Source organism: Heterodontus francisci, chromosome 34, assembly GCF_036365525.1.
Source record: "Heterodontus francisci isolate sHetFra1 chromosome 34, sHetFra1.hap1, whole genome shotgun sequence".
NCBI lineage: Eukaryota > Metazoa > Chordata > Chondrichthyes > Heterodontiformes > Heterodontidae > Heterodontus > Heterodontus francisci.
Genome location: NC_090404.1, coordinates 10,254,639 through 10,267,304, shown reverse-complemented (window position 1 = coordinate 10,267,304; position 12,666 = coordinate 10,254,639). Strand labels below are relative to the sequence as shown.

The window sequence follows — 12,666 nt, the reverse complement described above, 5'->3', positions numbered from 1 at the left end:
TCACCAGAACTTTCAAACAAGCACCAAGATGTAGCTCGGCTGGTGGTGAGAAGAGCCCTCCCCGTTAGATCCTTCCTGCACGCCCAAAGTCTCACCCCCTCCGTACAATGCCCCCGTGGTGGCTGTGGTAGGGAAGACACGGTTGCCCACCTCCTTCTGGAATGTGTCTTTGCAAAGCAGGTGTGGAAAGAGATGCAGTGGTTTTTGTCGAGGTTCATCCCAAGCAGCTCTGTAACACAGGAGTCTGTGCTCTATGGGCTGTTCCCGGGGACGCACGCCGAAACAAACATCAACTGCTGCTGGAGGACTATCAATTCGGTGAAAGACGCCCTTTGATCTGCCCGAAACTTGCTGGTCTTCCAGCACAAAGAGTTGTCCACGACCGAATGTTGCAGACTGGCACATTCCAAGGTCCAGGAGTACGTGCTGAGGAACGCACTAAAGCTTGGGGCAGCCGCAGCAAAGGCTCAATAGGGAAAGACCACTGTGTAAGGTCCCCCCACCAAGCTGAAGGGGCTGGATCCATGGGAAAGCCCTTGAACTGTATCGGGAAAATTTCGTGTGCTATAAAATGTAAAAATGTCTATGGCATAACAAATAAAATGGAAGGGTTGTGAGGCAACTCATGATTGTATTGAAGGAAACTGATCACCTTTGCACTGTTTGTAATTTTTGACTTGGTGCTGTTTGAAACTGTTTGGTAATGTATTTTTGACAGATTTTTATGAATAAAGTATATTTTGGAAATTAAAAAAAAAACTGATGGTATGAATGGGGAGTGGGACAGAGTGGGTAGGAAGTTGGGTAAAGGGCAGAAAACAGACAGTAGTGATTAATGGATGTTCTTCGGACTGTCCCCAGTGTTGGAAATGAGAACAGAGAAATGAGCTGGGCTTGTGTGCATGGGGCATAAGATCAAAATCTCCAGATAACTTTAAAATAGGGAGTACTAAAATGGGGGAACTGTGATGAGGAATGTAAGTGATTCAGTGTAAATACACAGGTTAATAAATGGGGCAGGTAGATATCAGATTAAATTTAACAGAGAAATATGAAGTGATACATTTTGTAAGTTATTAAAGATGAAATGTACACTAAATGGTAAAGGTTTAAAAGTAGTAGAGGAGCAGACCAGTAAAGAGCTGGAAGATTCTAGCTAAAACCTTGTCTTGTTTAATGAGCAGATTTGAGAGTCCAGTATTAGCACCTTTAATACTGTGTTAAGAAATATAAGTTGAACAGATTCTCTGTCCTCTACTGTATCGTATATTGATCCATCAATCAGAGTAAACATGCAAGTCCCATGTGTTCACAGTCACTTACACGAGGTCAGCCTGCTGGATGGAACCTCGGGTGCCCCGAGCTTGATCTCCGGTGTCTCCAGTCCTGACTGCCCCTTTACAGCAGTACCCCCTCATTTTTATACCCTACAGTGATCCAGCACTGGTCCCTGACTCTCTGTCTTCTCCACTGGGTTTTAGCAGGAAGTTAGGAAAACTCAGCTGGAATTTCTCTAATCTGTGATTTACAAGGACACATTCCCTGGTTCCCAGCAGTTACTTTTCTTCAGTAATTTTCTTATTATCCTTAAACTACCCTGCCTGTTAATTCTGTTGTTTCTTACAGTTTCACAATTGCAGATATAAACATCACACATTATATATTGCTCAATTTGGTTTAAGTTTATATTGCCGTTAATAACAGACAAGCCCGGTCCTTTCTCCTGATCTGATTACAGTTTCCAATGAGTCGATTCTGTGGAATGGAATGTCTTATCAGTGTTGCCATAGTGACCTGGCTGCAGTGAGGCACCTGTTCGAGTTTCTAACTCAGACTAAACTTTTCTATCCCAGAATACATATATCGGACATTTGATGTCAATGTATTTTAGACATATGATGTTAATATCTTTGAAACCTGCAAATGGTTCGGATACACAAACTTTTAAACGTTGGAGGACAAGTTGATGAAGTGGTTAAAAAACACATTGGGATCCGAGGCTTTATAATTAGGGGTGTAGAGTACAAAAGGACAGAAGTCATGTAAACCTATACAAATCATTGGTTAGGCTGCAGTTAGAATATTGGGTCAGGTTTTGGGGATCTTACACCAGGAAGGACGTCAAGGCCATGGAGAGGGTGCAGAAGAGATTCACTGAGATGATACCAGGGAAGAGAGGCTTTAGTTATCAGGAGAGATTAGAGAAACTGGGGCTCTTTTCATTAGAACAAAGTCATTGGAGATCTGAGGGAGAGGTCCAAAACTTCATCAGGTAAATGAGGAAAATGTATTCCCAGTGGTCGGTGAGTCAATAACTAGAGGATCTCAAATTCAAATCATCACCAAAAGATGGAAACACAGGGATGAAATATCGAGCAGACTGTACAAAAATGTTCCAGACACTCACTGTCCCTCCAGATCTGTGACCGAGGAAAAACTGATGGGTTTATCTCATCCTTAGTTTATAGTGATGGATGTCAGCGTCAGGGAAATAGAAATGGGAAATTCTGAGTACCTGGCGTCTGCTCGAAGCATTCTCCAGTCAGATACACCATGGGCTGTATACAGAGTAAAGCTCCCTCTACACTGTTGCATCAAACACTCCCACAGCAAGTACACCACAGGTTAGATTCAAACGTGGGACCGAAAGGTACTTATTCTGGGTTTGAGACCTACACCGGATGTCTGTAAATCGGATAATGTTCCCTGTTTATATTGGGGTCTGGGACTACACTCAGTTTGTGTGAAGTCCGTGTTGCCCCAGGGTTTATTAACCTGCTCCCTCCAGCCTCCTCTATCCTGTTCCATTCCATTTCTCGCACGTTTGCTCTTACCCCTTTCCCCATGTTCCAGAAGCACGATAGGGTTCCCCTTGTCCTCACCTTCCACTCTACCAGCATCCACATTCAACACATCATCCTCCATCATTTCCCTCACCTCCAGTGTGATGCCACCACCAGACACATCCTCCCCTTCCATTTCAGCATTCTGATGGGACTGTTCCCTGCATCATTCCCTGATCCAAACCTCTATCATGTCCAGCACAATGGGTAGAGACAAGGCAAGAGAGAAAGGTATTAATATGGGAAAAGATAAAAAGACTGTGACAGGAAGGGACAGTGAGTACAAATCTAACAGTAAATCAGCAGATAAGGCTAGAGGTTACGAAAATAATAAAAGGACAAAACTTCTTTGGGCCTCCTTATCTCGAGAGACAATGGATACGCGCCTGGAGGTGGTCAGTGGTTTGTGAAGCAGCGCCTGGAGTGGCTATAAAGGCCAATTCTGGAGTGACAGGCTCTTCCACAGGTGCTGCAGAGAAATTTGTTTGTCGGGGCTGTTGCACAGTTGCAACTAAAGGGCTCTGAATCTGAATGCACGTAGAATTCGAAACAAAACAGATGAACTGAGAGCGCAAATAGAAATAAATAAGTACGATCTGATAGCCATTACTGACACGTGGCTGCAGGAAACACGCTGCAGGTCCTTCTTTGTCTGGAGATCAAATGTCTGTTGTATAATTGTACCAGCAGTTAACAGGCTCCCGTGAACTCCTGCACCTGCCATTTTAATGCAGACTGTGACCAAGTTATTTGAAATGGATTTTAAATGAGTTAACGCCTGCATGAAAACAACTCAGGACTGTCGCACAAACACGTTAAATCTTAGTAGATTAATTACCACAGTCATTTTCAGACTGGAAATTTAAACCCGCCGTTTCACTTTCAGTCAGGAACAGATCACAGTTTTACACCAATCTCTGATTTGACAGCACGTTTCCAGCATTCACCGTTGTTCTTCCTGACCCTAAACACAGTTGTAAAGGAGCCTTCTGTTCCGTGCCCAGGAGCTCTGAACCATGGAAAAGAGTGGCTGGGACACATTTCTTACATGCCTCAGGATTAACCTGCATGGGAACTTTGCAGTCAGTGAAGAGAGACGACAAGACGAAGGTGCTGTTTGTCCCTCTCAGTGAGATCCTGAAGGACTGTCCAGGCTGACGTTCTGTTCCTGCCGTATGATCCTTCCCCAAGATTGTCCTTTCTGAGCTCTAGCCAGGTGATGTTAAACACTCAGGTGGGAAAGACAAAAATCTACAACACTGTGTTTAAAACAAGAGATGATTGATTTCAAATCCATCCAGAATATTAAACTCCAGCCCAGTTTGAGGGGTTATTATCAGCAGAAACAAACCCCAACTCTCAGAACAGAAACATAGAAAACTAGTTGCACAGGAGGCCATTCGGCCCATCATTTCTGTGCTGGCCAAAAAAGAACTATCCAGCCTATTTCCACTTTCCAGCTCTTGCTCCATAGCCCTGTCAGTTTTACTCGTTCGTGGGATGTGGGCACTGCTGGCTAGACCAGCATTTATTGCCCATCTCTAATTTCCCTTGAGAAGGTGGCGGTGAGCTGCCTTCTTGAACCACTGCAGTCTTGGGGTATAGGCACACCCACAGTGCTATTCGGAAGGGAGTTCCAGGATTTTGACCCAGCAACAGTGAAGGAACAGTGATATAGTTCCAAGTCAGGATGGTGTGTGGCTTGGAGGGGAACTTTCACATGGTGGTGTTCCCAGGCATCTGCTGCTCTTGTCCTTGTAGATGGTAGAGGTCGCAGGTTTCAAAGGTGCTGTCAAAAGAGCCTTGGTGCATTGCTGCAGCGCGTCTTGTAGATGGTACACAAACTGCTGCCACTGTGCATCGGTGGTGGAGGGAGTGAATATTTGTGGACTGGGTGCCAATCAAGCGGGCTCTTTTGACGTGGATGGTGTCGAGCTTCTTCACTGTTGTTGGAGCTGCACCCATCCAGGCAAGTAGAGATTATTCAATCACACTCCTGATTTGTGCCCTGTAAATGGTGGACAGGCTTTGGGGAGTCAGGACATACCTGGCAATTTTCCACATTGCTGGGTAGATGCCACATTGCCATTGTAGCTGTACTGGAACAGCTTGGCTAGGGGTGCGACAAGTTCTGGAGCAGAAACTTTATCAACCATACGACCAATCGTTATCAGCTGCAAACTTCTTAATCAGAGCCCCTCCATTCAAGTCTAAATCATTGATACATAACCACAAAAGCAGCCTAGTTTTGAGCCCTGTGGAATCCCAACTGGAAACAGGCTTCCAGTCAGGATTCAGCCCAGGATGCAATTAACAGCAGCAATAACAGCAGAATCCAAACCCTGCAGTCACTTGTGAACTCGCTGGTGTCTCAGCAGAACAGACGATTGATTAAATCCCTCTCCACAAATGGAGCAGGTGAAAGGCTTCTCCCCGGTGTGAATGCGCTGGTGTCTCAGCAGGACGGATGAATTAATGAATGCCTTCTCACACACGGAGCAGGTGAATAGCCTCTCCCCAGTGTGAATTCGCTGGTGTGTCAGAAGGTGAGATGACTGAGTGAATTCCTTCCCACAAACGGAGCAGGTGAATGGCTTCTCTCGAGTGTGAATTCGCTGGTGTATCAGCAGGTTTGATGAATGAGTGAATCCCTTCCCACACACAGAGCAGGTGAACGGCCTCTCCCCAGTGTGAATGCGCTGGTGTGACAGCAGGTGGGATGAATCAATGAATCCCTTCTCGCACACACAGCAGGTGAATGGCCTCTCCCCAGTGTGAATTCTCTGATGTTTCAGCAGGTGGGCTGACTGAGTGAATTGCTTCCCACACACAGAGCAGGTGAACGGCTTCTCCCCAGTGTGAACCCGCTTGTGTCTCAAAAGGTTGGATGCTTCAGTGAATCCCTTCCCACACATGGAGCAGGTAAACGGCCTCTCTCCAGTGTGAACTCGCTGGTGTGTCAGCAGGTGGGAGGACCGAATGAATCCCTTCTCACACACGGAGCAGGTGAATGGCCTCTCCCCAGTGTGAATGCGACGATGAGTTTCCAGCTGGGATGGGGAAGTAAATCCCTTTCCACAGTCCCCACATTTCCATGGTCTCTCCGTGGTGTGGGTGTCCTTGCGTCTCTCCAGGTTGGACGCTCACTTGAAACCCTGTCCACACACACACACACACAGTGGGTGTACAGTTTCCCCCTGCTGTGATTGATGTAATGTTTTTTCCAGTCAGTGCACTGGAACACTCTCATCGGGTGTGCGTGTGTCTTGGTGCTTTTCCAGTCACACTGATGTTTGAAATCTTATCCTACAGGCAGACAGACAAACATTTTTCTTTCCACATTCAAAAGCCGATGATATTCAGGTTCTGGTGAATTGAGTGTCTCTGTCAGTTCTTGACGTGATGTTTGGTTTGAGTTTGAGTCTGCAAATCTTCCCCTTCTAATACCCTGTAAAAGAGATTTACAGAAGTCATCACCATCAATACAGCATAGAAATTCAGAACAGACAATCCTAGTTTCTATGGAACATTATTTCCTCTCTTGTGCCCCCAAAGCTGTAAATCCTCGTCCCACACACTCTCCCTCCTCCCTGTGCTGAAATCCAAACTTATCCCACGATACCGGGGAGGCGGTGGTGCAGTGGTATTATCACTGGACTAATGACCCAGAGAATACCTCCAGGGACATGGGTTCAAATTCCACTATGGCAGAAGGTGGAATGTGAATTCAATTCATAAATCTAGAATTAAAAAGCTAGCCTAATGATGGCCATGAAACCACTGTTGATTGTTGTAAAAACCCATCTGGTTCACTATCTGCCATCCTGACCTGGCCTAGCCTGGCCTACATGGACTCCAGATCCCCAGGCGATGCGGTTGACTCTGAAATGGCTGAGCCAGCCACTCTGTTGTATCAAAACCGCTACAAAGTCAATAAAGAACGAAACTGGATGGACCACCCGGCATCGACCAAAGCACCGGAAATAACAACAGAAAACCGAGCCCTGTGGACCCTGCAAAGTTCTCCTTCTAAAATCTGGGGGCTTTGTGCTAAAGTTGGGAGAGCTGTCCCACAGACTAGTCAAGCAGCAGCCTGACATAGTCATACTCACCGAATCATACCTTACAGACAATGTCCCAGACACCACCATCACCATCCCTGGGTATGGCCTGCCCCACTAGCAGGACAGACCCAGCAGAGGTGGCAACACAGTGGTATACAGTCAGGGGTTGCCCTGGGAGTCAACATCGATGCCAGACCCCATGAAGTCTCATGGCTTCGGGTCAAACCTGGGCAAGGAAACCTCCTGCTGATCATCACCCCCCCCCCCGCCCGCCCCAACAGCTGATGAATCAGTACTCCTCCATGTTGAACAGCACTTGGAGCAAGTGGACTTGCACTTGGAACAGCACGGAGGGTGGCAAGGGCACAGAATGTACTCTGGCGGTACTCATCACCAAGAGTGACTCGGTAGCACTATTACTGGCCAAGTCCAAAAAAGCATAGCTGCCAGACTCGGTCTGTGGCAGTTGGTGAAGGAACCAACAAAATGGAAAAACGTACCTAACCTCGTCCTCACCAATCCGCCTGCTGCAGATGCATCTGTCCATGACCGTATTGGTAGGAGTGACCACCACACAGTTCTTGTGGAAACGAAGTCCCGTCTTCACACTGAGGATACCCTCCATTGTGTTTTATGGCACTGCCACCGTGTTGAATGGGATCGATTTCAAACAGATCTAGCAAAGCAAAACTGGGCGGCCATGAGGCGCTGTGGGCCATCAGCAGCAGCAGCAGAATTGCACTCGACCACAATCTGTAACCTCATGGCCCGGCATATCCCCCACTCTACCATAATCATCAAGCCAGGTGACCAAATTGGTTCAATGAAGAGTGCAGGAGGGCATGCCAGGAGAAGCACCAGGTATACCTCAAAATAAGATGTCAACCTGGTGAAGCTACAACCGCGTGCCAAACAGCGAAAGCAGCATGTGATAGACAGAGCTAGGCGATCCCACAAACAACAGATCAGATCTAAGCTCTGCAGTCCTGCCAGATCCAGTTGTAATTGGGGGCAGGCAATTAAACAACTAACTGGAGGAGGTGGCTCCACAAATATCCCCATCCTCAATGATGGGGGGAGCCCTGCACAACTGTGCAAAGGATAAGGCTGAAGCATTTGCAACAATCTTCAGGCATCTCAGCCTCCTACTGAGGTCCCCAGCATCACAGATGCCAGTCTTCAGCCAATTGGATTCACGCCACGTGATACCAAGAAACGATTGAAGGCATTGGATACTGCAAAGCATTTGGACCCTGACAACATTCCGGCAATAGTACTGAAGACTTGTGCTCCAGAACTTGCTGCACCCCTAGCCAAGCTGTTCCAGTACAGCTACAACACTGGTATCGATCCGGCAATGTGGAAAATTGCCCAGATATGTAATATACACAAAAGGCAGGAGAGATCCAACCCGGCCAATTACTGCCCCATCAGTCTATTCGCGATCATCAGTAAAGTGATGGAAGCTGTTGACAACAGTGCTATCAAGCAGCACTTGCTCAGCAATAACCTGCTCATTGGCGCTCAGTTTGGGTTCCGCCAGGGCCTTTCAGCTCCTGACCTCATCACAGCCTTGGTTCAAACATGGACAAAAGAGCTGAATTCAAGAGGTTAGGTGAGAGTGATTGCCTTTGACATCAAGGCAGCATTTGATCGAATATGGCATCAAGGAGCTCCAGCAAACCTGGAGTCAATGGGGATCAGGGGCAAAACTCTCCACTGGTTGAAGTCATACCTAACACAAAGGAAGATGGTGGTGTTGTTGGGGGTCAATCATCTCCGCTCCAGGACATTAATGCAGGAGTTCCTCAGGGTAGGCCCAATCATCTTCAGCTGCTTCATCTCTGACCTTCCTTCAGTCATAAGGTCAGAAGTGGGGATGTTCAGTGATGATCGCAGTGTTCAGCACCAATCGCGACTCTTCAGATACTGAAGCTGTCTGTGTAGAAATGCAGCAAAGCCTGGATATTGTCCAGGCTTTCCCTGATAAGTGGCAAGTAATATTCATGCCACACAAGCGCCAGGCAATGACTATCTCAAAGAAGGGAGAATCTAAGCAACTCTCCTTGACATTCAATGGCATCACAATCACTGAATCTCCCACTATCAACATGCTGAGGGTTACCATTGACCAGAACCTGAACCAGAGTAGCCATATAAATGGCCTGGCTACAAGAGCAGATCAGAAGCTAGGAATCCTGCAGTGAGTAATGGATGCAGCTCCAACAGCACTCAAGAAGCTCAACAGCAACCAGGATAATGCAGCCTCCTTGAATGGCACCCCATCCGCAAACATTCGCTCCCTCCACCACTGATGCACAGTGGCAGCAGTGTGTACCATCTACAAGATGCACTGCAGCAATGCACCACGGTTCCTTAGACAGCACCTTCCAAACCCATAACCTCAACCATCTAGAAGAACAAGGGCAGCAGATGCATGGGAACACCATCACCTGCAAGTTCACCTCCAAGCCACACACCATCCTGACTTGGAACTGTATCACTGTTCCTTCACTGTCACTGGGTCAAAATCCTGGAACTCCCTTCCTAACAGCACTGTGGGTGTACCTACCTCACATGGACTGTTGCCGTTCAAGACGGCAGCTCACCACCATCTTCTCAAGGGAAATTAGAGATGGGCAATAAATGCAGGTCTTGTAATGTCAGTTAACTTGGGCAGCATAAGATGTGCACAGCAAGATCCCACAAACAGAAAAGGGATAAAGGACCAGATAGACCGCTTTTTCACAATTAATGTAAAATTGGTTGTTTGATGTCCCTCGAGGGATGGAAACCTGCTGTCGTTACCCAGTCTGGGCCTGTATATGTGGCTGAAATCTTACACTAACATGGGTGACTATTAACTGCTCCTGAAGTGGCCGAACGAGCCACTCAGTCGTATGAAATCGGTTCAAAGAGGCGGCCGCCCACCACCAGCATCTTCTCAAGGGGTGGCTAGGGACAGGGTAATAAATACCAGCTTTACCAGCGATGCCCACATCCCAAGAATGAATTAGTAAAAACTTGCAGCCAGTCCTTTCCTCAAAGGGACTGGTGGAAAATCTGAAGCCCACCCACTGGAGACACCAAAACCCATCCAAGCTCAGTCATTATCAACCAGGTTTTCTCGCACCCATTGCCTCCCCCTCAAAGGCTGTGACATTAAAATCCCCGTGTTTGAGTGTTTTGGGTGGCCCCAGTCAGAGTGGTGTCCTCTTCAGGAGAGAGGCCAGCCCGGGGCCTGCCGACTCCCACTCGAGCCCCAGGCTCTCTCCGCGGCCTTGCTCCTGGCCGCTCACCTGCCGCTGCTCAGCTCGATGGTCGACCTGTGCCGGCGCGCGCCGTTATCAAGCCCCGCCCCCACAGCCATGGCAACGCCGGCGACCGTTAAACCGTCCCACGTTCAAATTTCCCGATGCGAAAAAAATTCACCGTGCGCCTCCGACAACCGCCACTCGCGCATGCGCAGCTGCTCCGCTCGGGAGAAATGACAAACCCCGCCCACCATCTTTGTTCGGGTCAAATCTGCACGAACGCGATTAAACCAGGAGAAATAAAGCATCGCAGCCCTAGAGAAAGATGGGCGTCACTCCGGAAAAGGACATTTCATAGGGTGGCGCAGTGGTGAGCCTCACAGCTCCAGCGACCCGGGTTCAGTTCTGGGCACTGCCTGCGAGGAGTATGCAAGTTCTCCCTGTGACCGCGTGGGTTTTCGCCGGTGCTCCGGTTTCCTCCCACAGCCAAAGACTTGCAGGTTGATGGGTAAATTGGCTGTTGTAAATTGCCCCTAGTTTCGGTAGGTGGTAGGAGAATTGAGGGAAGGTGGGTTTGTGGTCGGGGACATGGGATTAATGTAGGATTAGCATAAATGGATGTTGTTGGTCGGCACAGACTCGGTGGGCCGAAGGGCCTGTTTCAGTGCTGTATGACTATTAGTACTTGTTCTGTAAAAAAAAAGCTTGGGTGGATCTTATTTTCAGTTCTTCTCGGGCAAAATATTATGCAGGCACATTTTAATTGTTATGTTGATTTACTTGTACCCATTCGTCTCTCCTTACAAAGATGTCTGAAATCTCTGAACCTGCTTTTGGGGTTTTCAATGGCGGGTTGGTTGACATCCTTCCATCTCCAGAAAGATGATGGACTCACAGTAAGCAATACATTGAAGTGGGTTGTCTTCTCTTGGTTCACCTTTGCTGTTGCTGTGAAGGCCAATCCTTGAGAGGCAAGTTCTGCCACAAGTGCTGCAGGTGAAGCTGCCGAGTGACTCTGTGAGTTGTTGTTTTTGACATTGGCGCCAGTTGTGAAGCTGCTGCAGCAACTGGTCATCGTGGTCGTGCAAACCAGTCCACAGGATGTGTCACCATTTCCCGCTTTCATCAGCTAGTGAATCCGAGCTGTGATAGTCGACATTTGGGGCCTTCATTGTCACAATTGCAAGCAACCTTGAAGTGGAGCTTTAGGCGGCCACTGGTCGTCTGGCCCAGGGCACCTCATCATACGGGAGGTCCTTGGTCATGCGATCATTTTCCATCCTGCGGATGTGTCTGATCATTCCCCATGGAAGTAAATGTGCCTTATTCACACTACAGGAGCCCAGCGCGCAGGCGAGGTGCTGGACTGTATCTGGAGCTTTTGCAGTGTCACTTTGATCAGAGCTGTGAGTGTGCTGGAGACACTTTCACAGCAGCTGAGAGCAGGGATAGGCACCAACATGTTGCACCACAGACATGTGTCAAAATTAGTGACTCAGCCACGGACATGGGGCAATTAAACTGTGTATAAAATCCATAGCCAATCTAATGCCACCAAAACACACCAATTTAAAACACATTTCTCCCTCTAAATAAAGTAGGTAAGGATACAAACATTAATGGAGAACAGCACAACTATATCAGCTAGCTAGCAAGCAAAATAGCAATGCCAATGCAAATTACTTTTGGTGACAGAATAGAGCTAGCTGCATCATGTGACGGGATGGTAGATAGACCTTATCGGATGACCTCTGGATTCACACTGTGTCAGGATGCAAATTCATCCAATAAATCATGATACTCAAGGAGAGGATTGTTATTGTGGTCTTTGAGGTGAGGCAGTAGAAAAATCAGTAATAGGAAGACGGATCATTTCTCATTGCTGTTGTCACAAGATAATTTAACTCATGATGATCTCTGATGGTGCAACTTCTCCACCTGCTTGTTATATGTATCTCAAGACAGGGCAGCCAATAAAAGGGCAGTGATCACCAACTCTGGGGAGTTTTATGGGGTGAAGCAGTTAGCAGTTCGAAAAGTCAAGTATAACAGAAAAGCAGGGTGGGACAGGAAGCGACAGAGAGATTAACGGTAGGTAGCCAAGTTTTTTCATCTAGACAGGCTGTGAAACAGGTCCTGGATTCTAAAATACAGAAACAGAATCTCTCATGGATAAAATGTCATTTGCTCACCAAAGTTAGCGACAAAATTAGATAAACACAATTACAAACAAAGAACGCCCTTCAGTTACTCCAATCAAGTGATTCTCTTAAATTCACTTATGTCTATACCTCAGTCTATCACTGTCAATTCCGATTCAGCAGCAACAAACCCCAACTGACAAAAATATTCAACAGTGTATTTAAAACAAAACTGATTCATTTCACATTTCTCCAAAATATTAAACTCCAGCCCAGTTATAGTGGTTATTAGCAGGAGGGAAAAAAAACTCCATCTGTCTGAATGAACATAGTTCAGTCCTGAATGTGATTAAAAGCAGCAATA

The 12,666-nt window shown here is 47.2% G+C and overlaps 2 protein-coding genes across 7 annotated transcripts in view; both read right to left on the bottom strand.

Moving 5' to 3' along the window:
• Positions 1-7,532, bottom strand: part of LOC137348608 (zinc finger protein 271-like) — a 71,232-nt gene extending 63,700 nt beyond the window's left edge. The window contains exons 1-4 of the mRNA XM_068013890.1: positions 7,284-7,532; positions 6,692-6,748; positions 6,154-6,291; positions 5,196-5,971 (exon numbers count right to left, since the gene is read on the bottom strand). Coding sequence (XP_067869991.1) covers positions 5,196-5,971; positions 6,154-6,291; positions 6,692-6,748; positions 7,284-7,532 — 1,220 coding nt within the window. The remainder of the gene's footprint in view (positions 1-5,195; positions 5,972-6,153; positions 6,292-6,691; positions 6,749-7,283) is intronic.
• LOC137349037 (zinc finger protein 664-like) overlaps positions 1-12,666 on the bottom strand; it is a 60,401-nt gene that overhangs the window by 31,484 nt on the left and 16,251 nt on the right. For 2 of the 6 annotated variants that reach the window (XM_068014307.1, XM_068014308.1), the window contains exon 4: positions 5,941-6,291. The exons of 3 other annotated variants lie outside the window; for them this stretch is intronic. The gene's annotated coding sequence lies outside the window, so the exon portion shown is untranslated. Of the gene's footprint in view, positions 1-5,940; positions 6,292-11,867; positions 12,305-12,666 lie in introns of those variants that run through there. One more of the 6 variants, XM_068014310.1, reaches the window with a different exon arrangement.